At 40.6% G+C, this 23477-nt stretch overlaps 12 protein-coding genes across 12 annotated transcripts; 5 read left to right on the top strand and 7 right to left on the bottom strand.

The window, feature by feature from the left end:
- Positions 1 to 179: 179 nt before the first annotated feature.
- GVI51_M10879 (uncharacterized protein) lies at positions 180 to 2021 on the top strand (the record flags this gene model as incomplete). Its single annotated transcript, XM_449820.1, has 1 exon — positions 180 to 2021. One exon carries the CDS (start codon positions 180 to 182, stop codon positions 2019 to 2021), a length of 1842 nt encoding a protein of 613 aa, XP_449820.1.
- Positions 2022 to 2569: 548 nt separating this feature from the next.
- SOL1 (Sol1p) lies at positions 2570 to 3541 on the bottom strand (the record flags this gene model as incomplete). Its single annotated transcript, XM_449819.1, has 1 exon — positions 2570 to 3541. The coding sequence occupies one exon, from the start codon at positions 3539 to 3541 to the stop codon at positions 2570 to 2572; it is 972 nt and encodes a 323-aa protein (XP_449819.1).
- A 551-nt stretch (positions 3542 to 4092) lies between these two features.
- ABZ1 (4-amino-4-deoxychorismate synthase) lies at positions 4093 to 6414 on the bottom strand (the record flags this gene model as incomplete). Its single annotated transcript, XM_449818.1, has 1 exon — positions 4093 to 6414. One exon carries the CDS (start codon positions 6412 to 6414, stop codon positions 4093 to 4095), a length of 2322 nt encoding a protein of 773 aa, XP_449818.1.
- A 229-nt stretch (positions 6415 to 6643) lies between these two features.
- HUB1 (ubiquitin-like protein HUB1) lies at positions 6644 to 6865 on the top strand (the record flags this gene model as incomplete). Its single annotated transcript, XM_449817.1, has 1 exon — positions 6644 to 6865. One exon carries the CDS (start codon positions 6644 to 6646, stop codon positions 6863 to 6865), a length of 222 nt encoding a protein of 73 aa, XP_449817.1.
- A 211-nt stretch (positions 6866 to 7076) lies between these two features.
- On the bottom strand, positions 7077 to 8171 carry PPG1 (putative serine/threonine-protein kinase PPG1; the record flags this gene model as incomplete). Its single annotated transcript, XM_449816.1, has 1 exon — positions 7077 to 8171. One exon carries the CDS (start codon positions 8169 to 8171, stop codon positions 7077 to 7079), a length of 1095 nt encoding a protein of 364 aa, XP_449816.1.
- An 891-nt stretch (positions 8172 to 9062) lies between these two features.
- Positions 9063 to 14066, top strand: SSK2 (mitogen-activated protein kinase kinase kinase SSK2; the record flags this gene model as incomplete). The annotated part of the gene is made up of 1 exon (XM_002999559.1): positions 9063 to 14066. One exon carries the CDS (start codon positions 9063 to 9065, stop codon positions 14064 to 14066), a length of 5004 nt encoding a protein of 1667 aa, XP_002999605.1.
- Positions 14067 to 14563: 497 nt separating this feature from the next.
- On the bottom strand, positions 14564 to 16252 carry ALG12 (dolichyl-P-Man:Man(7)GlcNAc(2)-PP-dolichol alpha-1,6-mannosyltransferase; the record flags this gene model as incomplete). The annotated part of the gene is made up of 1 exon (XM_449815.1): positions 14564 to 16252. The coding sequence occupies one exon, from the start codon at positions 16250 to 16252 to the stop codon at positions 14564 to 14566; it is 1689 nt and encodes a 562-aa protein (XP_449815.1).
- Positions 16253 to 16458: 206 nt separating this feature from the next.
- On the top strand, positions 16459 to 17757 carry ZNG1 (GTP-dependent zinc transferase; the record flags this gene model as incomplete). The annotated part of the gene is made up of 1 exon (XM_449814.1): positions 16459 to 17757. The coding sequence occupies one exon, from the start codon at positions 16459 to 16461 to the stop codon at positions 17755 to 17757; it is 1299 nt and encodes a 432-aa protein (XP_449814.1).
- Positions 17758 to 17803: 46 nt separating this feature from the next.
- On the bottom strand, positions 17804 to 18775 carry BUD17 (putative pyridoxal kinase BUD17; the record flags this gene model as incomplete). Its single annotated transcript, XM_449813.1, has 1 exon — positions 17804 to 18775. The coding sequence occupies one exon, from the start codon at positions 18773 to 18775 to the stop codon at positions 17804 to 17806; it is 972 nt and encodes a 323-aa protein (XP_449813.1).
- A 357-nt stretch (positions 18776 to 19132) lies between these two features.
- SEC12 (Sar family guanine nucleotide exchange factor SEC12) lies at positions 19133 to 20512 on the top strand (the record flags this gene model as incomplete). The annotated part of the gene is made up of 1 exon (XM_449812.1): positions 19133 to 20512. The coding sequence occupies one exon, from the start codon at positions 19133 to 19135 to the stop codon at positions 20510 to 20512; it is 1380 nt and encodes a 459-aa protein (XP_449812.1).
- A 411-nt stretch (positions 20513 to 20923) lies between these two features.
- Positions 20924 to 21370, bottom strand: MPP6 (Mpp6p; the record flags this gene model as incomplete). Its single annotated transcript, XM_449811.1, has 1 exon — positions 20924 to 21370. One exon carries the CDS (start codon positions 21368 to 21370, stop codon positions 20924 to 20926), a length of 447 nt encoding a protein of 148 aa, XP_449811.1.
- A 263-nt stretch (positions 21371 to 21633) lies between these two features.
- On the bottom strand, positions 21634 to 23355 carry SNF12 (Snf12p; the record flags this gene model as incomplete). Its single annotated transcript, XM_449810.1, has 1 exon — positions 21634 to 23355. The coding sequence occupies one exon, from the start codon at positions 23353 to 23355 to the stop codon at positions 21634 to 21636; it is 1722 nt and encodes a 573-aa protein (XP_449810.1).
- Between the last annotated feature and the right edge of the window lie 122 nt (positions 23356 to 23477).

Genomic DNA, 23477 nt, shown 5'->3' with positions numbered 1-23477 from the left:
CATCCCACCAAATTTATCACTACAATGGACACTATCGCATCACCTGGGAAATCAACCTGAGGTGATTTGTGCTTATACGCAGTATGGCCTTTGACATTGAAATCATTAAAGCCACTGATACATAGCTTCTATTGTAACAATACTATTAGATATAATATAATAAACGTAAACTGCCCTACATGCTTTCTGCCGTCTACACGGTGTGTGGCCTGGCGATCACGTCGGTAGTCTCGCTGGTCGTTGTTAACCGATACTTCAATTTTAGGATATACAAGAGCTACCCATTCACTATAGTGGTATTGGTGAGTAATCTTCTGCTGTTATTGGTGACTGCACTACTTTTACCACTGGACCTGCACGACACTGCTGCTGGACACCCCAATTCCTTGCTGTTCAAAGTCATATGGCTTTCTATTTACTGGCTGCAGTTCGCGGTGTGCTGGCTAGTGATCCCAATTCTAATCTCATATGTATCATTGAAGTATGAAATACCTGCCAATGAAATTACCACGAAAATAAGCAAGTCCATTAAGCTGAACTTGAAGTTCTATCTGATCTGTCTCATTGCTTTGGCACTGGGACTTTTCTACTTGATCTTAAGCACAGGTCATGGTCTAAGAGAGGTGAAATCCTTACTAATGGCGCTGTCACACCTTTACTCACTAAGTTATACACTTATTTTACTTTCTACAGGTCTAATAATACTGCCTAGAGATATTCTTAGAGACTCACTGGAGTTAGCCAGCTCAGACAAGAATATGAACACTCTATTTGTGAACCTGAGTAAGATAAACGAGGATATGAACGAATCACAACTGAATCTAAATGAGAGTGCAATGCTGATTTTAAGCACCAGAGAACAAGAAAATGGTGACATTATCTTTAATGATCTTCTGAGAGATTGTAAATCTGAAATCGAGTACAAATTAGAAGAACTAAAGTCTAGCTCCTTACTGACCTCACCATTGGTGCAAATTAGTAACTCTGGAAATCACGCATCATCTTCTATTACAACATTGGAGAAACTGAACAAGAACTATAATGACTTCATCAATAACTATTACAATTTCATGTACGACAAAGTTAAATCAGATGAAATTATTCATAAACTGGCAGTTTTACAGGATGCTACATTGAATAACAGCAAGGGCAAAATGGTGGTCCGTGCTTTATCTTTGATATGCGGTATATTTACTACGTTGCTATCACTCCTAGTATACTTTTTGGAACTAACGCCTACAAAATGGTTTCATGGTTGGGTATTTGTGGATCAAAAACTCTACAATTTTTTCCTACAGCTTGCAATTATTTCATACAATACTCTAGCATCATTGTACGCTATGAGCAAATTCAAATTCCTCGATTTCCACTTGATCCCTAACGGCCAAAGTAGCCCTTCCAATGCCCTTTATTATTCCTTATATTCAAGTCGTCTATTATTTCCATTGTGCTTTAACTTAATTGCACTAATTCCCAAGCATTCCAATAACAGCGAGAAAACACCAGTATCTTCAATATTTGAAAAAGTTTTGTATCAAAATTTGACTGTTATCCCAATGGTAAATTTCCTTAATAAGTTTTTGCCATTACTCTTCATGACTATCATACCTCTAAGTTATAAGTTTGACATTAAGCAAAAAATTTTGCTAAAAGTTTTAGGTGAAGAATACTATTACCAATTCTTTGGATTAATGCTTTATGAACCAATCGGAGAAATCCCTAGCACAGAACAAGATATTGAAAGCAGACATAGAATGGTGCCGAATAACAATGGTAGCGGGACTATAACTGGCCAGCCAAGGATAAGCCCAATTTCAATGGCCACGGCTGAGAGGTCTCCGTTAGATGAGGACTATCAGTATTCGTTACAGGATGGAAAGTTTTTATTTGAACGGGCATCCAACAGCTTAAAACAAAGTAGTCCACAGCATAACAACCCATTAACGAACATTCAAACAAACAGCACTACTAGTGACTCTGGTCGACTCAACGATATGCCTGCTTCTCATACATATTTATAGACAAAGAAACATTTCGAGCTATCAGTAGCGTCATTGCATTTTTTTTTGAGCACTATTACAAAATCATGTCGACAAAGACATTTACAATCGTTTTCGAATTTTTTTAAAAGTTTATATAAAGTACATTCATGATAGTTGAATTTTATAAATTACTAAGGAGTTTTCTGTTTTGTATCCTTCATCCAATTGCTATAATCGTAAATGGAATTACCATGACAAGCAGGCTTTGCTTTTTGATTCTTCCTCAATAACATTGATTTCTCAACAAAAAAATGCAAACAATTTCCTAGTAACCAGTGTACCTTGAGTTTACCTAATAGATATAATTGATACGAGAACAAAAATAATGCATTAAGGAAAATTAGTGAGATGAATTTAGGGATACAGCTGATATGCAAGCAGGAATACTAACTTGGACTGAGTTTGTTTTTCTATCATCTAGGATATTGTGGTAAGGGTTGAGAACAGTAAAGTGTAGTAAAACATTCAAGCAATCATTAATAGTTTCGAATTATTCTCATGATTTTTTTTATCGTATATTAGCAACACTATTGTTCGTTGTCGTTATTGTTCTCAGTTCCTAATCCTTCAGCATCATGGAACTTATACTTTTTCTTTGTTACAAAGACATCTGTCAAAGCGTCATCATCAACAAACCAAGACACACGACCTGCTGCACCTTCATTAACAATACTACTAGGTAATCCCTTTTCTGGTCTTTCCATAATTGTTTTTATCACTGGGGCTTTAGTTGCACCTTCAACCACGAACGTAACTCTATGCGAGTGGCAAATTACTGGAATAGTCAAAGATATTCTGTTAGATGGGCCGCTTGGAGCATTTTCAACTGGAACAACCCATGCCAGTTTCTCACGTAAGTTTTCTTGAAAGTTTGGGAACAATGATGCAATGTGGCCATCTGGGGCACAACCCAATAGGAAAAGGTCAAACATCGGAAGTTTAACTGAGTCTCTCCCGGCAAATCCTTTAATCAAAATCTTTTCATAGTTGTCTGCACACTCCTGTGGGTCATCAATCAGTGATTCATCAATGTGGAAAACATTTGGTGTACCATATTTCTCTGTATCAATCTGATCAAGAATCTTTCTCTTTGCTTGACCATAATTGCTCTCCTGTGAGGAGAATGGAACTAATCTTTCATCAGCAAAATAGATATCCCATTTGCCCCACTTAACATCTGTTCTCTTGAGCAAACCCTCGTGCAACACCTGGATAAGAGAACCACCAGATAGCGCAATCTTAAACCGTCTCTCCTTCTTTGGAGCACCGTTCTTCTTACCAGAGCTGTTTTCCCTCGTTGATGATACAGACTTCACAGATGTGGCCCGACTCATCTCAAGAGACTCAACAGTACCGCTTAGGTTAGTCAATGAATGCTTCCGCTCCTTTGGCTTCTCTGCCAGCGCACTCTCCTGCGCATGCACTACATGGTCCGCAACAGCCTCTGCAACACCTGCAAACTCATGGAATGCAAACACTTTCGGAACAGTAGTAGTCATCTTTGAACGCTATACTTATCCTTTTATAATTGGTGAACTTTCTTTGTCTAATCCGGTAGACTTTATTGAAATCCCTATTTTTCTTCTCTTTCTATCTCTGAGCTCTTGTATGCCCCGTCTTATTAAATTGCTATGTGGAAATCAACACCGCTGAACTCAATTCTGACCTCTATTCCTTCGAATTCCTATCAGTTCACTAGCTTTATAAGCAATTCGTACACTCTTCTGGACAACAAGAACAACTTTTATCCATGAAAACAAGGATCTTAAATTTATCTTTTCCCGTTTTAATCGCCCTCGTCCGTCGTCTCGGGTTTGTCCCTTCAAAGGGACCCGCAAATAGGATGGGAAGGGGTTTTCTGGCCCCCCCTTCTCCTTTAATGTTGCCGTTAGAGTGTAGTATATAGTGATAAGTATATCAACGGCTCTTCCACTAGACATGCACATGTCGGATGTGCTATTATACAAAGGACCATTTATTATTTACAGGTGTTTTATATGTATATGTGTTTAGTGACTATCAAGTCCACAATTTCTTATCTTTTTTAAACTCAGGTAAATATTTGTAGGGCGCTTTCCAGCTTTGTGAACATCTCTTCTTGCTCGCCCTCGGCTGTGCTTAGAACAGTTATGGCACCTCCGGCGCCCAATTGCCACGAGCTACCGCTGTTATAACTGTACATGCATCTGATATTGACAGACCAGTCACCGTTACCGTTGACAGACCAGTAGCCCGTAACCCCACTGTATATACCACGGGACCCGCTGTAGACGTGGCGGTTCAGTTTGCGTTCCAAGTCACGGTAGAGATATTCCACTGTAATCTTCTTTGGTGCCCCTGTCATGGATCCCGGAGGTAAAGAGTGTCTTAGTATATCCATACCGCTGTACTGGCGATTATGGCGTGTAGGGGACTGGATTCCGCGGGCCTTGACAACACTCACTAGTTGGTACACGGTCGCGTATTCCTCTACAGACATAAACTCTTCCACTTTGACGTCTGGCAGTAGCTGGTAAAGATCATTTCGAATCAAGTCAAGAATCATCAGATTTTCACCAAACTCCTTTGGTGTTTTTAATATTGCAGTGGCTTTCTCGAGGTCCATATCTGGCCCTTTCTTCACTGTGCCCTTAATGGGTCTTAACTCACAACTATCTTGGTCCCACCTCAAAAACCTCTCAGGTGATGTACTGATAAAGCATAGATTCGAGTCGTGGTTATCCACGATATCACTGAACTCCAAATAGCTGGAAAATGGAGCCGGGTTTCGCTGGACCAGTGTCTGAAATATTCTCCATGGTTCCAACACTGTCTCCATGTTAATCCTTGTTTGTGTGGTCAAACATATCTCATATGAGTCACCACGATGCATGATCCTTTGACACTCTTCAAAGGCCTCTTTGTATTCTTCCAGCTTTGGCATCTCAATATCATAGTTAATGCCTTCAGGGAGCCTATCCGGCCAATGCAAGTCTTCCTTAACACTCTGTGTAACATATTTACTAACTCGTTCCTTTATGTCTTGTGGGAACTGATCTCTCAAAGATATCAAGTACAGTTTACCTTCCTTATGATTGATCAATAGCGTGTTTTCGATATAAATAAGCTTCGCATCAGGTCTTGGTATGATATCAGTCAGCTCTCTATCATCGTAAATATTCTCCACATCATTACCCATCTCATATCCAAGAATACCTAACAAACCTCCAATAAATGGCATATCTGTATGCTCTTCTACCAGCAGATCCTTCATAAAAGCACCCAGGGTACACCAAAATTTATCCTTGTCCTCATCAATCACTGTCAAATGTTCGTTAACCCTGGCGTCACTACCACCACGGAAACATTCTAATATATCCTGCTTCTTCACATGTTCTGATCTCCATCTGTGACATACGGTCTTATTGTAATTGACATAATGAGAAAACACTGGTGAATTTGAATCCGGCAATGCAATAATTGACCATTCTCCTCTGTTTTCACTTAGAGAGGAGGATGCAAATATAAATTTGTGAGAGTCTATTAGCTCTGCTAACTTAAACGTCACATTTGGTGTTTCTTCAATGTCATACTCTTCCATAGCGAGTCTTGGAGACTTTACATCTAAGGGCAATGAGTCACTAACAAATATGCTACTTAGATCAATGGTGTGGTTCAAGTACTCAATGTTCTGTAAAGTAGAGTTGTCTGCACAGAGTAATTCCTTGGTAGCTCTCCTTCCACTGATAACGTTATGCTTATGGGCAATATCTAGAAAGTTGCTGATCAAAATCTGACCTAACTCCGAACAGCATGATTCTGGATGATACTGGACACCATACCATTCCCTATTCTTGACCTTGGCAGCCATTAGTATCTTCCCATTTTCATCATTAGTGTAAGCTAGCGGTAACAATGAGTCAGTAACAGTCTTTACTTGTAAAGAGTGGTACCTGACGGATTTGAATTCCTGTGGATATCCCTTAAATATGTCGCATTGCTGATCATCAGCTAACGCCATCGGGTAAACTTGGCCATGCTTGATAGTATGCAACTCTTCAATAACAGCACCCTCATGTAGACACATGGCCTGAAATCCCAGACATATACCCAGCAATGGGATTTGATTTATGGTAGGATCGTGGCCATTCTTGAACAAGGCATCGATCACACCCACATCCTTAGCACCGTTAATGGGATTACCAGGACCAGGACCAACAACTATACAGTCGAACAATGGCAAATATTCCTTAAGACTGTCGAGATCAAACTTATCGTTGTGAATCGTGGTAACTTTTACCCCCAATCCTTCAACGCTTTGTTCCTCGATGAGTCTCACCACATTGTAAGTGAAGGAGTCATACGAGTCTATAAAAAGGACGTTAATGTGCATCAAGCTTGGGTTAGGCTCTGTGAATGACTACACTTGTTGGTAACGTCTATTGATATTTGGTTTCTTTGATTCGACGAAATTTACTATTATTGAACTACTTCTGTTGAATCCTCCTGATAAAATGAAAAATTTCAGAAGCGATGAGCTCGATGAGTAAAAGTTTCTAATTGTGAGAACAGCAAAAAGTAAGTATAGAAAATTCTGATCTGCTGAAAGGTGCTAATAAAATATGATAGAAGTTCTGGTAAATGATAGACTTGGCAAAAAGATCCGGGTGAAGTGTCTCGAGGATGACACTGTTGGCGACTTTAAAAAGGTTTTATCGGTTCAACTAGGGATGCAACCGTCGAAGATTGTACTACAAAAAGGTGGCAGTGTCTTGAAAGATCACATTACATTGTATGATTACGAAGTGCATGATAATACTAACCTAGAATTATACTACTCGTGATAAATTGTTTGTAATTAGGTGCTTTGGTGGATATATAATTAATTAGGGTTTATATTTAGTATAATTAAAAAGCAAGCTCTATCAACAGAAGTTAAAAATTAAATACTTTTGTTTGTTTGTGATTAATAAATGCTGGATAATATGTTTGAATGCAATTTCGCTTTGTAAAGAAAAAAAAAAAACCTACACTAAAGAATGCATTAACAACAAGTCATAAAAAATACTCAACGTGCCTCGACATTGCATATTTTGCCTGGTATTCATCCGAAAATAAGTCGACTTGGGTAGGTTCGCTTTCAAGGTTGGAACTCGAGCCGAAGTAGTCCTGGATAGCCTTAGTGTTTATAATTTGATTAGCGTTCTCATTGAGCTGTTTGTTCTCGGGTGCTTCTTCGAAGACGTTAAAGTAGAAGTTATCCTTGCTGTAGAGTTCTAAGATAGAGGCTTTGTTGCCACACCTGTAACAGTAATTTGGTGCTGACCACACAGTAGTCACCAATCCATTGAAATACACCTGGTATCCTTCGTTGCACAGCTGGTGAGCTCTGTATATTCTTGACATATTGTTAGAGTGCAGGAACTTTTCTACCACGCTGCGTCCAAAGGTGTAACCTGCACCTCTTGGAGACACCTGGAAGTGCTGTGATGATGATAAGTGTGCAGTGTAGTAATCGAGGTCCGAGGGGCTCTTGTCCAGAATCTTCTCATCGTCCTCGGGATCGGACCATACAAGGTCGGCCATTGCGCCATCGTGCGGGATCTCCCTAAATCTGTCTATAATTCTAATCTGGTCGATAGTCTGTACGTTTGGTGACAGCCCGCCGTGCACGCAGAATATTTCGTCGTCTATAATACAGCACAGCACCAAGTAATCGAAGAGATCAGTGATGTACTGCCACACTTTGGGACTACCGCCGTACTTGTTAAGACACTCCGTGTAGAACCCGTAGCTCTGCGTGATCTGCCGGGACTCGTGGTTTCCGCGCAGCAGGTGTATCCGGCTCGGATACCGCAGCTTCAAAACCACGAGCAGCATCATCGTCTCTACGCTGTACAGCCCACGGTCCACATAATCACCTAGGAAAAGGTAGTTGGTGTCGGGCACCCTCCCGCCTATCTCGAATATTTCCAGCATGTCGTGGAACTGCCCATGCATGTCCCCAACCACAGTCACAGGCGTCCGGATGTGTATCACATTGGACTCCCGCACCAGCAACTCCTTCAGCTTGAAGCATAGCGCCTGCACTGTCACTTCCGGCAGCAACTGGCCCCGGTACAACCGCTCCAAACACTCATCCAGCTCCATTCTCTCGCTGTTTTGCCCCCTCCCGCCTGACCCAAAAGCACCCACTTCAAGCACCTTATACCCTTTCTGTACTCTAGTACCCGTTCTTGGTCTAGCTCTACATCATGTTTTGAATTTTGTTACCTTCTTCCTTTTTTTTTTTTTCCTTAAAAATGAGAACCTTCCAGCTGGAATTTCCGCTCCCGGCAAGAATCGAACTCCCAAACACGTAACAGCCGGGTAACTAATAATCTAAAAATAGATTTTTCAGCTTTACCCTGCCTTCCCCCCACTTCCAGAAGCAAAGGTACCATGACACGAAATGGCAAATAAATTTCGTGTCCTGCAGCAGTCTCACAGCACATCAGAAGGACCACACGCTGCGCGTTAACACTGTGTGTATGGGTTTAACCTTGTCCCTGCCCCCATCTTCTTCGCATCCGCACCGGCCCTTCACATAGACAGACACACCCAGAGACACACGTTTCTTTGGCAGACGAATACCTCGCAACGAGACGCGTGGAGCGTTGGGGGGGAGAGCAGGTCTAGGTTTTTCGTCCGGGAAGTTCCCGCTTCTGCCACAAGACACAAAAACTTTAGGAAAACCCCAGCGTAACGGCGAAAGGGAAGGGATTCTTCAGAATAGCCGCCATCAATACTCTGCTTTCCCTTCTGGGCGAGATCTAACAGCGCTACGTTACCCCAACTTTTTGTTTTCGCCCCTTTTCAACTTTACATTTCGGCGGCTAGGTACACCGCTGTTTTTTTAGAATTCTACGTACAGATACCCAGATCTGGCGAATAACAAATAGGTTGTTTCTCTCCCCCCTCCCTCAATTACAAGAAAAAGAACTAGAGTATAAATAGGACCCAATTGTTTTTCCCTCTCTTTCCACTTCTAAAGAACACCAGATGTCCAATTCGGATTACTTTAGTCATAAACCAGCAGATAGTACTGGCACTCCTGGTACTGGTACTGGTACTGGTACTGGTGGTGGTACTGGCACTGGCACTGGCACTGGTACTGGCTCGCGGAGGTTGGCGAAGGAGTATTTGCCTGCGCGGTCGAGGTCCTCGAGTTCAGATGCCAGAAACCCGTACATGTACCACTACAACCCTCGGGACGCTGCCGGTGCTGCTGGTGCTGTTACTGGCAGTGGCAGTGGCAGCAATGTGGGCACGCCGCCAGGGTTCCACACCACGTCGCCGCAGTCCGGGTACATGAGCTCGAGGATTGGTGGACCGGAGAGTCTCATGCAGCACCATACGGGGTTGACGTTCGACTCGATGATGCAGAACCCGGTGCTGAGTATGGGCCCTCTGAGTCCCGGCATTTCCCCACTCACTAACTTGAACGCATTCGGCAAGAACTCCACAGGCGTGCCAAAACAGCCTTCCAGCGGCAACAACACAATCTCTTTTGCGCCGGTGCCAAGCCCTACTAGCACATCGGCTAGGTCTAGTCGAAGGGCCTCCGTGGTCAGCAACTCCAGCCAAGGTATACACTCCTTGCCAAAGATAGCAACACAGATACACCAGGGACAAGGACAACAAGTACAGCAACAATCGCCTAATAAGAAACCATACAAGATTTACAATTCACAGGACGGGAACCCAAGTATCACAAATACAGCTAGCAAGATAAGGACCAGCTCAATTGCGATGGATTCTTCCACTTCAACAATTACCACACCCACACTGGTAATCTCACCAGATATGGCAGCAGGAAGCTTACCAAGTAACCTAGGCTCTACTCCTTCAGAATCCACTTTGAAACACTCATCCGGTAAGCACAGCGCCATGGCTACTCCTGGTGGTACAGCAAGCAACGCTGTGAACATGGGCTCCGTCGGAAGTCTTCAAGACATGGCAACGCCAGGCGCGTCAACAAGATCCGCAACGATACAGAACGGAAGTACAGCAAGCCTAAGAACGTTTAAGAAACAGTATGTGCTCAATGAACAACTCTACTTGGAGAAAATGAGGCGCAATGTACCAGATGATTATTACACTAGAGGGATCGGCCCCACATCGGTAACAGACGAGGACGAAGAATTCGATATAGAAATGGACGAGGTATTCGATCAATCAGGTTCAAACAATAAACTCTCAGAACTGGATGGTAATGTGGATATACAAGACGATGTAGATTTTGGGACTAAATTCATAAACCCCGATGCTGATAGGAACGAAAACTTAGTGGCATTAAGCTCAAGGTTTCTATCCAGAAAGTTAGACTGGGCTTTCCCCTCCAAAAAGGTACGAGAAGACCAATCTAGTTCTACTCCTACAGAAAGCAGAAGATCTCCTGCTGATATTAATGATGGAAATAATAACAACATTAACAATAATATCAATAACAATACCAACGATAATAATAATACTAATAGCAATAGAAATAATAGCAATAATAATAATAACAACAACAACAACAACAACAACAACAACAACAACAAAGATAGTAACGGTACTAGCAATACTGCTATCACTACAACTTCCACAACTAATAACTCAGCAGACGTTACACCAAGAAAATCGACACCAAACAACTCTGTATCAGATACACCAGCGCCTCAGGAAAATTTATCTGCAAATGAACATTTCATATCACAGTTATTACAGGATCCAGCAGTGGTGAAGAGATTTGAATGGCAAACAATGCTTGCAAATGTTCTTAAAGGTGATATTGTTAAAAGTGAGAAGACAAAGATAGCTAAAGAAGTTAAAGGACCAGGGTTTACAACACAATACTCGGACGACATATGGCTGGAGTTAAAAGCATGGATGAATGGTAGAAATGTAGATGACCAGAAAAAATCTTTGAAATTGTTAAGAGAATCTGCGGATGAAGTTTTCCAAAGAGTGCTAGATTTTAGATTACCAGATGGTTTGACGTCAGATGAAGGCGAAGTGGAAATTGCAAAATTAATGAACAAGTATTACCGTGTGATAAAACTATGGAGTAACATGAAAAGACTATACCAAGATAAGCCAATTGCAAAGACAGAAGCATTTAGAAATAGAATTGACACCCTTGATAGCTGGTTGAATTTCAAGAGAAACTTTGAAGAGAAAATACATTATATCAGAAATTGGGTTGTAGGCACCAAGGACCCTGAGACTCAAGTTGTCGTTGATATCAACGATGATGATGCAATCTTCCGTCATTACGCTCACGAATTCGCAGACCAAATGATTAAGGAAAAGGATATAGAGGCCATTTTCCAAAAGAGAATTTTTTTCCCACTGGCGCCTTGGATACTGAAAGCAAAACTATTTTTCTTAAAGAATAGAGATACGTTGAATGAGTTGAATCTAATGTATTTGAACGATCAATTGGAAATGTTATTAATGTTCCCCATGAGACTAGTAAAAGATATCATCCAACTACGTTTATCCTATGCCAAGAAGTTACAGAAACCAACAATGATGATGATTGATCAAATGATCGATGATTTTAACTCGTATATCCGAGTAGCTGTACAGATGAAGTTCACAGTCATAAGTTATTGTCAAGGTTGGCAATTTACTGTTAATATCGATCCACAATTTGATGATACAGTCGTGGAGGCCATAAGACACCTGTTCATCCTTCTAGAATTAAAACTCCTCGATGGTGGTGGTAAATCTACGAATGCATTCAAAGAACCAGATATCCTATTGAAGTATTGGGACGGTTTGAAAAACTGTGGACATTATATCGACGGTGCAGGTAAAGTTATAGCCATTGAGTTTACTAAATTGACATTAAGATTGGTGCATAGGTTGCATTCTTACTTGTTACAACAACAAAATTCCCCACCAAAATTGACTAACGAAGCAGAGGCGGAGAAATGGCTAGTACAACTATTTGAAACACTGGGATCAATGAAACGTAAACTTAATAGGTTCACCAATGTGTTGATGAAGGCTTTCCAAAACTCAGTCACTTATAGAATCGACGATCATGCTCAATTGATGAACGGCTTGAAAGATACAGGCCATTTTCTCGTCTACACTGGGGGCAAATTGGAAAAGCAAGGTATTTATCTGATTGCAAGTCCAGAGTTATTGGGCTGTCCTGAAAATGAGATTTTGAAGGTATTGTACAACAGTGACAGTGGTTGTGATTTGATCCCTAAATTGGAGATTGAAAATAGTTTAACACTATACAATGCTGTTGCAGAGAAATGGGATCTGAGTACATCGATTGTTCAAGGAGTTGGGAAGGATGGGCTGCCCAGGTATTATCTGCAAAACGGTAATGTCGATGCCCAATTCAGACCACCAAATTTAAACTCAGGGAAATCGCATGTGGCAGAGATGTATAACGATGATAGAGACCCAGATGCTGATATTTTGGAACTTGAAATGAAACTGAACTCCCTGGGTTATATTCTAGTATTGTGTCCTCAAGAACCAATGTTATGGTCTGGTGAAGTATTCAATTTAAGTGAGTTTACCACGGAAGAAATAAATGATCTTGATTTTAAGACTCGTCCTGATACCATTAAATTGATGTGTCAAAGTTCTAGTTATGCTCTTGAATATCAATGCGATCGATTCTTACAATCAGCTTCAGACTGTGTCACATTTTTGGAGAAAAGATGTTCATTTGAAGTTGTGGAGAATAATTTGCAAAAATTGAATAAGGCGTATTTCAGGTGCACATACAGTGTCCTGAAAAATTATCATAAGATTGTAAAGACGTTCAAGAAAGTTTGCCCTAATAATGATCTCCTGAACGGTATATTTTTATTTGCAAGAGACTTTGGTTTAAATTTCTTACGTATTAATGTTGCCAGTAATGAGAAAAAATCTTTGATAATATTGCTATTGGTACGTCTCAGTGTTGGTTGGCTTCAATTTTTATCAGTGGATTGTGATCCAACTGATCCCAGAACTTTTAGATGGTGTGTTACTGCAATGGAATTTGCAATGCATATGACAAGCGGATGGAATATATTGGCACTTGATGAAAACCAATTCTCATCTTTGAAACATAAGATTTCTGCTTGTATGTCTCTCTTAATTTCTCATTTCGATGTTATGGGTGCAAGAGCTGTTGAATTGGAGAAGAATAGCCAACAACCTAGACCAAATATAAATATCGAAGATGTTTTCGACGATGATTCTATGCTACAAAAGAATTCTGAACTACGTATGCAAAGTATTAAAGCACTTGAAGAAAATGTCACTAGAGGTACTCATAGAATAGGTAAAGTTCTTGACGATACAGATAAAGGAAACAAGTACATTTCTTCCTTGGCATCTTCTATATCCAACGTCTCTATTAGATGGCAAAAGAGAAACTTCATCGGCGGAGGAACTTTTGGATCAGTCTATTCTGCTGTCGATTTGGACAATGGTGAAATTTTGGCTGTGAAAGAGATTAGAATCCAGGACAGTAAAGCAATGGAGAAGGTATTTCCATCTATAAAGGAAGAGATGAACGTATTAGAAATGCTAAACCATCCAAATATTGTGCAATACTACGGTGTTGAAGTGCATCGTGATAAAGTCAATATATTTATGGAATATTGTGAAGGTGGCTCTATGGCTAGTTTATTGGAGCACGGAAGAATCGAAGACGAGATGGTCACCCAAGTGTACACTTTGGAACTATTAGAAGGTTTGGCCTACTTGCACGAGTCAGGAATTGTTCATAGAGATATTAAGCCTGAAAATATTCTTCTTGACTTCAATGGTATTGTGAAGTACGTTGACTTTGGTGCCGCCAGAAAAATATCCAAGAAAGGTACTAAACGCACGAAGATGCCTGGAGCAGATAATGATATGAAGGAGGACAAGATTGTTCCTGATAGTACAGGATTAAATGATCTGATAGGTACTCCTATGTATATGGCTCCAGAGTCCATCACTGGCTCTACAAATAAAGGCCATTTGGGTTCTGATGACATTTGGTCTCTTGGTTGAGTTGTTTTAGAGATGATTACTGGGAGAAGGCCTTGGGCTAACCTTGACAATGAATGGGCCATCATGTATCATGTAGCTGCTGGGCATATTCCACAACTACCTGCTCAAGATGAGGTGTCTTCAGCTGGTAGAAGGTTTTTGAAGAGGTGTTTAGTACAAGACCCTAAGAGAAGAGCTACCGCAGTTGAATTGCTAATGGACCCTTGGATTGTTGAAATAAGAGAGCAATTGTTTTCATCAGACGATGTGGACACGAATAGTGTTTCAAGTTCCCAAGAAAGGAAATGATAGATTTTTTTTATTATTATCTCATCTTAATTAATAGATAATATACATACATTTAATATTCTTTATATTAACTAATTATACACTGTGACATTACGTTTGATTTAAGATAAACTTCATAGATTCGTAAATATGATAAAATAAGAGTTTATTCTAAGATAGTATAAAAAAAGGGGTTCGTTTACATAACAGAACTATCGTTTCTCACACACCTATTGCAAGTTCTCATCAGCGTCATTCCTAATTCTTTTATGGATAAAGAAAAGGTCTTGACGGATCAAGCAGTTGTCAAGCATAGCAAACATGAAATCGTATGGAGATTCTCTCATTATAACATCCTTAACCAAGCTGAATACATTGTTACCTTCCTTGAAGATATAATCCGTTAAGGGAGCTGGATTCACTCCAGCAAAAATCTTGCTCTTACCAATCAGTTCCCATTTGCTTGCAGATGGGTCTTCAATACCAAAACTCTTACCAATGTCAAGACTTTCATGTGTGATCATGTAGTCATATGAGTCCCATTTATTCTGAACAGACTTTGAATCTTCGGTTCTATCATAGGTAATTCCATATTTATCAAAGTCCAATTGGCCAAACAGGCTTACACCAGTCATACAAGGTGGCACGGTGATGAATACAGTAGAATTGGTAACATTGTTAGCCATAACGTAGTCATTGAACATTGCAAGAGCCTCCCCACCTGGGTAGTTCATGGTAGAGATGTAGCAAAATATATAGGAAACAACTCCACCGATAGCAACAGATAGTGGTAACAAGGCTAGAAGTGCAGCATTCCCCATGGTTCTAACTTTGAAGTTCTCCCACAAATAAGCAGCTCCTGCACTACCTAACATTATAATTGGTGGCACTGAGTAAATAATAAATCTCCATTCTTTGTGTGGTTGAGTGGACATAGCCAAAATATGGAAGTAGCCAGCTAATGTGACAATTTTCAGGTTCTTTGGAGCTGCTCTGTATCCGATATAGTTCAATACCAACACAGTTGGTGGAAGAAATAGCATCCTCAAATAGTTAGTGAAGTAAGCTAGAGGTGACTCAGTACCCCATTGTGCAGACTTACCATAGACAACATTAAAGATAAAGGCGTCAACTTCTGGGATTCCCCAGTCACCCCAGAAGTAAGAATCGATTGACATGCTGATACCAATAGCAATACCGGCACCCATGAAACCAAATTTTAAGGCCCTAAAAATGTCAACCTTCTTGAAGATGAAGCCAAATATAGTTAATCCTGCAGCTAACCCGCCTAACTCTAATCTAAAAATCACAGCTGATCCACTTAGTAACAAAATAGCCCACTCGAGATTTCCCTTGAGAGCCAAGCTTAAGGCAATATTACTCAATGGGAACGCGCCAACAAAGTTTGGTAATGTTCTAGAACTGTAAAACATCATATGAAAACTTGTCATGCAGAATAGAAGGAACCAGGACCCAACACTAGTCATGGTGACAGTGTTTGCTGGGGTTTCTCCATCTTTCTCCAGTTTCTTGTTCTTCTTCTCCTCGATTTCATCAAACAAAGACTGCAAGGCATTCTTAAGCATAATCAAAGACAATCCATTGACTAATCCAATAACACCACGGACAATCAATTGAGCATGCATTTGTGTGTCATCAGTGAACAAATTCAGCATCGATGAAATCATAATGGCAGGCTTCGAAAGCACGGCTACAATCAGAGGACCAATGAATGATCTGGGAACCACACCAGGGAACTGTAAGTGATCATAGCGAGATATATCAAAAACACCATACTCTAAAATATCGTGGATTGCCTGTAGTGTGAAACTCTCCTCGACCTTGGTGTAGGGAGCCTGGGCCAAGTGGTAAAAAATAACAGCAAGCAGTGCAGTATCTAAAAGCGACCACTTAAACATCTTTGGTATTGTTCTGCTAATGTCTTACTTGCCAATTGAGCGATTTAGTTGGAACTAGTTTAATTTAAAGGTGTCTGGTGTCAAAATGGCTTGAAATTTAAACAGCTCATCGCCATCCGTCACCGAGTATCTCATCGGAAAAGATATAAGGAAGACTAAGTGCTTCTAACAGTAATTTAAACCTGCAGCAGGAGTGCAATAGAGGCATGTCGCTGAAGAATTACAAGCACGATGAAGATGATGGCGAGTTGCCGCCGCTAGTTACAGGGCGTGAGTCCAATCTCGCTGAGATTCTGGGGAAAGTGCGGAACGATGGGGGCCACAATTTGGTGAGTGCTGATAAAGTAGATAGGTCTAACAAGCAGGTCGAGGTGCCTTTGAGTTCTAATAGTGGCATTCAAACAGAAAAAAAGAGGATTCCTGTGACTATAATTACCGGTTATTTGGGCAGTGGTAAGTCTACGTTGCTTGAGAAGATAGCACTAAAGGGCTCAGACAGGAAGATAGCTGTGATATTGAATGAGTTTGGGGACAGTAGTGAGATAGAAAAGGCTATGACTATTCAAAATGGAGATTCTAAGTACCAGGAGTGGTTAGACCTGGGCAATGGTTGTCTATGTTGCTCCTTGAAGAATATTGGTGTTAAGGCCATCGAGGATATGATCGAGAGATCACCTGGGTCCATTGATTATATTCTGCTAGAGACGTCTGGTATTGCTGATCCTGCACCAATAGCGAAAATGTTCTGGCAAGACGAAGGACTCAATAGTAGTGTGTACATTGACGGAATAATTACGGTGCTAGACGCAGAACACATTGTAAAATGTTTGGACGATGTGTCACCAGACGCGCATTGGTACAACCAGAGTGTGGTTAAAGAAGAGAACCTAACTATTGCTTACTTTCAGATAGCTATGGCCGACCGCATCCTGCTAAATAAAGTAGATAAGATTGAGGGTAAAAGAGTTTCGATCAGTGATATTGAAGCTAGAATAAAAGACATCAATGGTGTCGCGCCAATATACCATACACAGTATGGTGAAGTCTCTTTAGATAAATTGCTTGACTTACATGCTTATGAAGGCACAGACCTAAATTTGGATGGCAGTTTTAAGGATAGAATTCTCCAAAATGAGAAGGTCATGCATGATCATAGAATGGGTACCGTCACTTTATCTTTCAGGCCACTTAAAACAGAACAGGAGTTTGAGAATTTTAAGAGAAATTTCTTACAGAAATTATTGTGGAAGAATTTTGGTCTTAGCGATGACGATGAGATTAAGAACTTGAGTAAACTATCAGACGATTGGGAAATTGAGAGGTCTAAGGGTCTTGTCTTGGTTGCAGATAGCACTTATGTGATTCAAGGTGTTAGAGATACCTTTGATATCTTTACAGGGCATTCAGATGATACCATAAGTGACTGTAAGTTGGTGTTAATAGGTAAATACCTTGACAAGGACAGTATTCAAAAGCTCTTGTTGAGAGTGATTGATTCCAAGTAATGAAATTATATAAGTTACGAATTTTTTAGTTAAATACAGTTCACTTTCAAGTTTGAGGTACATTTATGTGTCCTGTTATTGGTATCTCCGGGATATCATGCAGGCGAAATAACTCTCTGCATTGTATTAGCTTCAAATCTTTTATTACTGGGCTATCCTGGTCTTTTAGTTCGCCACTCTTTAAAGCCTGTTCGTAAGTTCTTTGTAATACACTGCCAATCATCCATTGGGACTTAGCAACAGCTTGCGAAAGCTTCGTACTCTCCCTGTCTCTCAGTAGTGCGTCCACCAGCAATGCTGTAAATAAGTCACCACTACCAGAGAAGTGACATTTAATTCTTGGAGATCGGATGTATATTGTATCCTGGGGTGATGTAGTTCTATCTGCAGCAATTACAACGTAATCATCGGATCCTGCAAGCACAACACTTGTCACTACCAATCTTTCAACATGTGGATACAGTTGAAAGAACTTTGATACTGCCGTAGACGCACTTTCCAGATCAGTCAACTCTGATTCTGAGAGTAGCTCCATCTCAAACTGGTTGGGAGTTGCTAGGAATATTTTGTTTTGGCTAAGTAGCCTTTTGTAAACTGGGACTATATCTTCAGAGACATAGAGCCTGCCGTTATCTCCTAAAACTGGATCAACTATCCACTTAAGATCTTGTTGTTGATTTAACTGATTTTTGATTATACCGCTAATATCTTCCAAGACCTCAGCACTAGGTGTATAACCAGTAATGATGGCATCATAACGATTCCCCATAGCTTTCAGAAGTCCGTCACGAAATACAGAGCACAGCTCCTCTCCACTATATTTGAACCCGGTAGCCTGGCCATACCCCAAGTGGTTAGAGTACTGGACAGTGTTCAGCGCATCCACATCCCAACCTCGATATTGTAAAGGGAAGGTGGCTGCCCTGTTACCTACATAACCATGAACCACATGTGACTGAATGGCTAACACTTTACCGACAACGGAGACGCCCCCCGGTACACTTCCTTCACCCGTCATACCAATTATTACACCGTATTTGCACTCTAAATCACTTATAAATGCCCAAAATAGCTCATTAAGAGGCTCAATTGGAAGTTATAGAGTATGACTTAATGTCGAAGTCATCGCTGGTTTGTTGGCAAATTTCGGTTTTTCTGCTTTTTAGCTGAGTTGGCTTTGAAAAATTATTGAAATAAGGGTCCCCGACCAGAAATGTATTTAGAAAGCACGATAATTGCACTAAAACAAGTTCAAATCGACCAAGCAAAGCAACGCGATATAATCTGCTTGGTTATTTTACTGTTGTTGTTATACGTTTGCTTGTTTGTTGAGTGAAAGTACAGTTTGAATCGGTCCAGAACTCATTAAAACACAATGAAATTTCACACAAAGCTTTACAAAGTCGGGTACCCGCTATATGGGGCTAAGTTTGTTTGTGATGACCAGTTTGTTGTCACTGGTGGTGGTGGTGAAGGTAATAATGGGGTTGACAACAAGTTGACTGTTCTTAAAGTTGGTAGCTCGGAAGGTAATGGATTGAGAGTTGACGAAGTGTGTGATGCGACTTTGCCCGCCAACGACGACTCCCCCACTGCGTTGGATGCTGTAGGAGATACAATCCTCATTGGATGTAATGAGAATAGTGCTAAAGTGAAGAGTGGTGCTGGCAATAGCCATGTCAGAAAGTTTCGCTATGATGGTAAGAGTTTGAAATTTGAGTCTGCGGCTGATATTGATAAGTCTACTAACCCAGAGGATTATACGAAAGTCATCAGACTATCGAAAGATGGTTCAGAAGCTGCTATAGCATCTTCTAAAAATCCACCCTCTATGGCTATTATTGATCCCAGAAATTACTCTGTCAAGTATGAAATTGAAACTGGTAGGGATGTAAAGGACTTACATTTTTCCCCAAATGGTAAGCTTATTGGTTATATTACAGAATCTAGTCTTGAAATTATTTCAACAGTGACGGGTAGTTGCGTGGTTAGGAAGACAGACTTTGACAGAAAGATAATTTTATCAAAGATGAAGTTTTTGGATGACAATAACGTGTTGATTGCTGCAACTTGGGCATCTTCAAAAGGTATATTGCTAACTAAAATTAGCATCAAGAGTGGCAAAACAACTGTCTTCTGGTCTCGTCAAATCAGTTCAAAATTCAAAGGTATAACAGCTATGGATGTAAATGACCAAATGAACTTAGTAATGCTTGCAACAAATGATAATTCTGTGCTATTGGTCAAATTAAGAAACTTGTCAGTTGGTAAAACATTTACTCAGGTTCACGGATTTGCCATTACGAGGGTCATCTTCTCTCCAGACTCAAGATATGCCGTCAGCATTTCGGCGGCTGAAACAGTGCATGTTATAGAAATCCCATCGGACTTTGCTGACTCTAGGTCCTTGTCCGAGTCAACAACCCAATGGCTCATGAATACTATTATGGTTCTTTTCTTGGCATTTGTTTTGAACTCTATGTACAAAGAGGATATGCATAAGAATGTCCTAAATTATTTTAGGAGTGTCAAGAGTATCGACAGTAGCTCAATTTTAAGTATGGAAGACATGGAACAAGTAACATTAGTCGGCACAATAAGTACATCTGTTCGTTCTACTACTCAGAGGTTTGAATCTAGTAAATCTGTATCGAGTACTTCTGTAGTTGCGAGAACTAATGTGAGTGAAAAAGAAAGATCCCAACAAGACCCGGTCAAGAAATCTCCTGAACAGCATCAGCAGAATCAACAGTGAAAAGCAGGATGATTACAGACTGTGGAGATAGCTGTTACAATATGCTGAACAATTCCGAGACCTTTGAATTGAAAGCTTGACTTTTTATAGGTATAGGTTACTAAAGCTATTTATCTGTTATCAAATAGAAATTCATAATGCATGACTCAAAAGGTTATATATAGTAATATATGTTCCATTAACTTACTCAACGGTATAAAATATTCTATAGTACAATTCGTGCTACAACATTTGCCATGTAATATTAGTCAATCGGTCATTAGCATTGCAAAGCATACTGCGATCAAAGGTAACTCCGAGCTATATTGTCGCTCGACCCTGCCATTTCCTTTCTTTGTAGCACTTTTTTACTGTTGAAGCAAAAATAACACAAAATCAGTGTCATTGATTGAAATCTGCTTCCCAAACATTTTATGCCTTCTTATGTTTCTTGTGAGACTTTTTCTTAGGTTTTGTATTTCTTCGGGATTCCTTGAAAAGCTCGTCCATATCCTTCTCTTGCTTTGGCTCTTGTTCAGTCTTATTTTCCTCCTCCTCCTCTGCCACACGTTTGTTCTTATTCTCGCCAAATATCCTTCTCCCATGCAGAGCACTACTTTTGTTTGAATCATCTTCTGCTTTGACACTGGTGATACCAACATTTTCCATTATTTTAAGAGCTTTACTGGCTCGCTTGACCACAACTCGTCTTTTGTTAGTGCTATCAGAGTTTACACTGCTCTTAAGATCCCATTTGGACGCATCTAAGTGTGTGTGTTTACTAGTGCCCTCATCCTTGTTGTCCTGTCCCTCAGGCCTCATAAACTTCATGAACTTCATGTTCATGACTCTGCTAGAAAGCTCTCCTTTCCCACTCATTTTCTTAATTGTATTCTTAGCTCAATTTGAACCCAAGCTATTGTAAAACGATGAGTAGCTGATGTTGACTCAGGTTAGTTCGACAAGCACGCATTTATGTACGTTCATAGACCCTCTATTTAGCTTCTCTTTATTGCGATGAGCTTAACAACTTTTTGAAGATGAAAAATTTCGATGTTTTTCCGTTTTGGGACACCGCTGTTATAATCTGTAGAGCTGATAACATGGGAGGGGGATGGTATTGTTACACACTTATAGATATATCATATACGTTCATGTTTGAACAGCACAGAGATGTTTTCCTCTAGTATCTGTTCGTTTTCTTTGTAAAATTGTGATCTTCTCACGGTGTCTTCCAAGAATCCTTCATCACCGGAAAGTACTTTCAAAGCACCCGATGTGGACTCGATGTATTCTTTTAGCGCATTTGCAGGATCTTCTGCGAATTTCTTGTAAAATTGGTGTTTCATTTTGGTAGAGTTTAGTTGCGCATGTAGTATTGCAAGCTTTTTGTCAAGTTCAGCATTCTTCACTGCAGTCTTGGTGATGTGTGCTTCGTAGTCTCTGAGTATCGCCTGTGATTCTTCAGCCAAGTTGTCTGTTATTAGTGGTCTTTTTTGGCCCTTCATGGATATTGATTGTAGCAAGGCCTCCTTTGTTGGAACCTCCATGTCAAATACAACTTCACCATAAGTGGATGCCTTGTCCACTCTCACTGTGTAATTCAGGCGTACCGGTTTCGTCTGTTCTAAATTACGCTCTACTATAGATGGAATGTCTGTGAGTTTCACTGTTGCGGGTGTACTCTCCAGTGAGCTATAGCTATTATGACGAGAGAGCAATTTCATTAACGGCTCATCGAGCTTAACTACGTTCTTTACGTTTTGAGCTCTTCTGCTGGAGACTATTGTTGCCGCTAGAGATGTGTTCCTCGAATATTCTCTAGAGACCAGCAAATTGTTTGCGTTGATATACTTATACAAGGAAAAAATGGCATCGCTCTTTGAACCGTGGCTCAGTCCAACCAAAGAGGCTAATGCAGGTGAATAGCTGTATCTGTTTGATTCGACTGCCTTTGGGTATATCGTCACAACTGCATCAAGATTCGTATTACCATTCCTCTTGATATCAAACCCGTCAAACTCTACTGGTTTCTTTGGGTCAGCTTTCCACTCAACAATTTCCTGTATTTGATCTTCCTTTTCCAGCTTGTTACTTTCATAGGGCGTTGTTATTTCACTTGCGGATCCCATGTCTGTTACAGTAGGTGGGTTTGATATGTCTGTGCCAAGAGGATTTGGAGTTTGGTCAGCAAAGAATTGCGGTGCGGATTCTGATGGTTCACGAGTGAATCCTTCAGCACTGCTTTCGTTCGATTCAATATCGTTATCGTTATTGTTTCCGGCTGTGCTGTTGTTGTTGTCATCGTCCTTATTTGCACTGTTTTGCTCGTCTTTCTTTGGTTTCTTAAACTCAACTCTGATTCCATCTATAAAACTACTAAACTTGTCTCGTGTAGCACTTCCTCCTTGTTTTGAATCCACAAGTCTACCTTCAATCCGCATGGTCCACCCACCGTCTTCCAGCTTTGCATCGGGATTCTGCCACAGCTGGTTCTCAGACACACTGCTTATGAATACCCGCAGATATGTGGTCTGCTTGACCCCATTCAGGTTATATGCCTCTCGAAATGGTATCAGGTTGCTTCTTATGCGTTGTATGGTCTGATTCATAGTAAGCTTCCTCCGCTTAATAACAGTATCTATCTTTTTCTCTTCTTCTACCAATTGCTCATATAACCTCAGCCCAGGTATTAGTTTACTCAGCTCAGGCGAAATATACGTGTCGCTAGGGTGACCTATAGCACCACTGGTTTCACCAGAACCATTACCACTCGTGTTGCTCGCAGAAGAACCGCTCCGCGTCTCGCTGTTCTTCCGTGTAGCACCACCGCTCTCATTACTGCTCCTTTTAGTGTTGTTCATCGCAGCTAACACAGTATCCTTCAAATCTGTTTGTCAAACCCTTTCTCTTCTTTTAGTTGAAACTTGTTTTGAGCGTGAAGCTTGTTTTTATAGTTTTTTCCAGTCGGGACCGACTCGCAGCC

Source organism: Nakaseomyces glabratus, chromosome M (assembly GCF_010111755.1).
Source record: "Nakaseomyces glabratus chromosome M, complete sequence".
Lineage (NCBI taxonomy): Eukaryota > Fungi > Ascomycota > Saccharomycetes > Saccharomycetales > Saccharomycetaceae > Nakaseomyces > Nakaseomyces glabratus.
The sequence above is the reverse complement of the archived record's forward strand: the minus strand, read 5'-3'. Positions and strand labels throughout refer to the sequence as shown.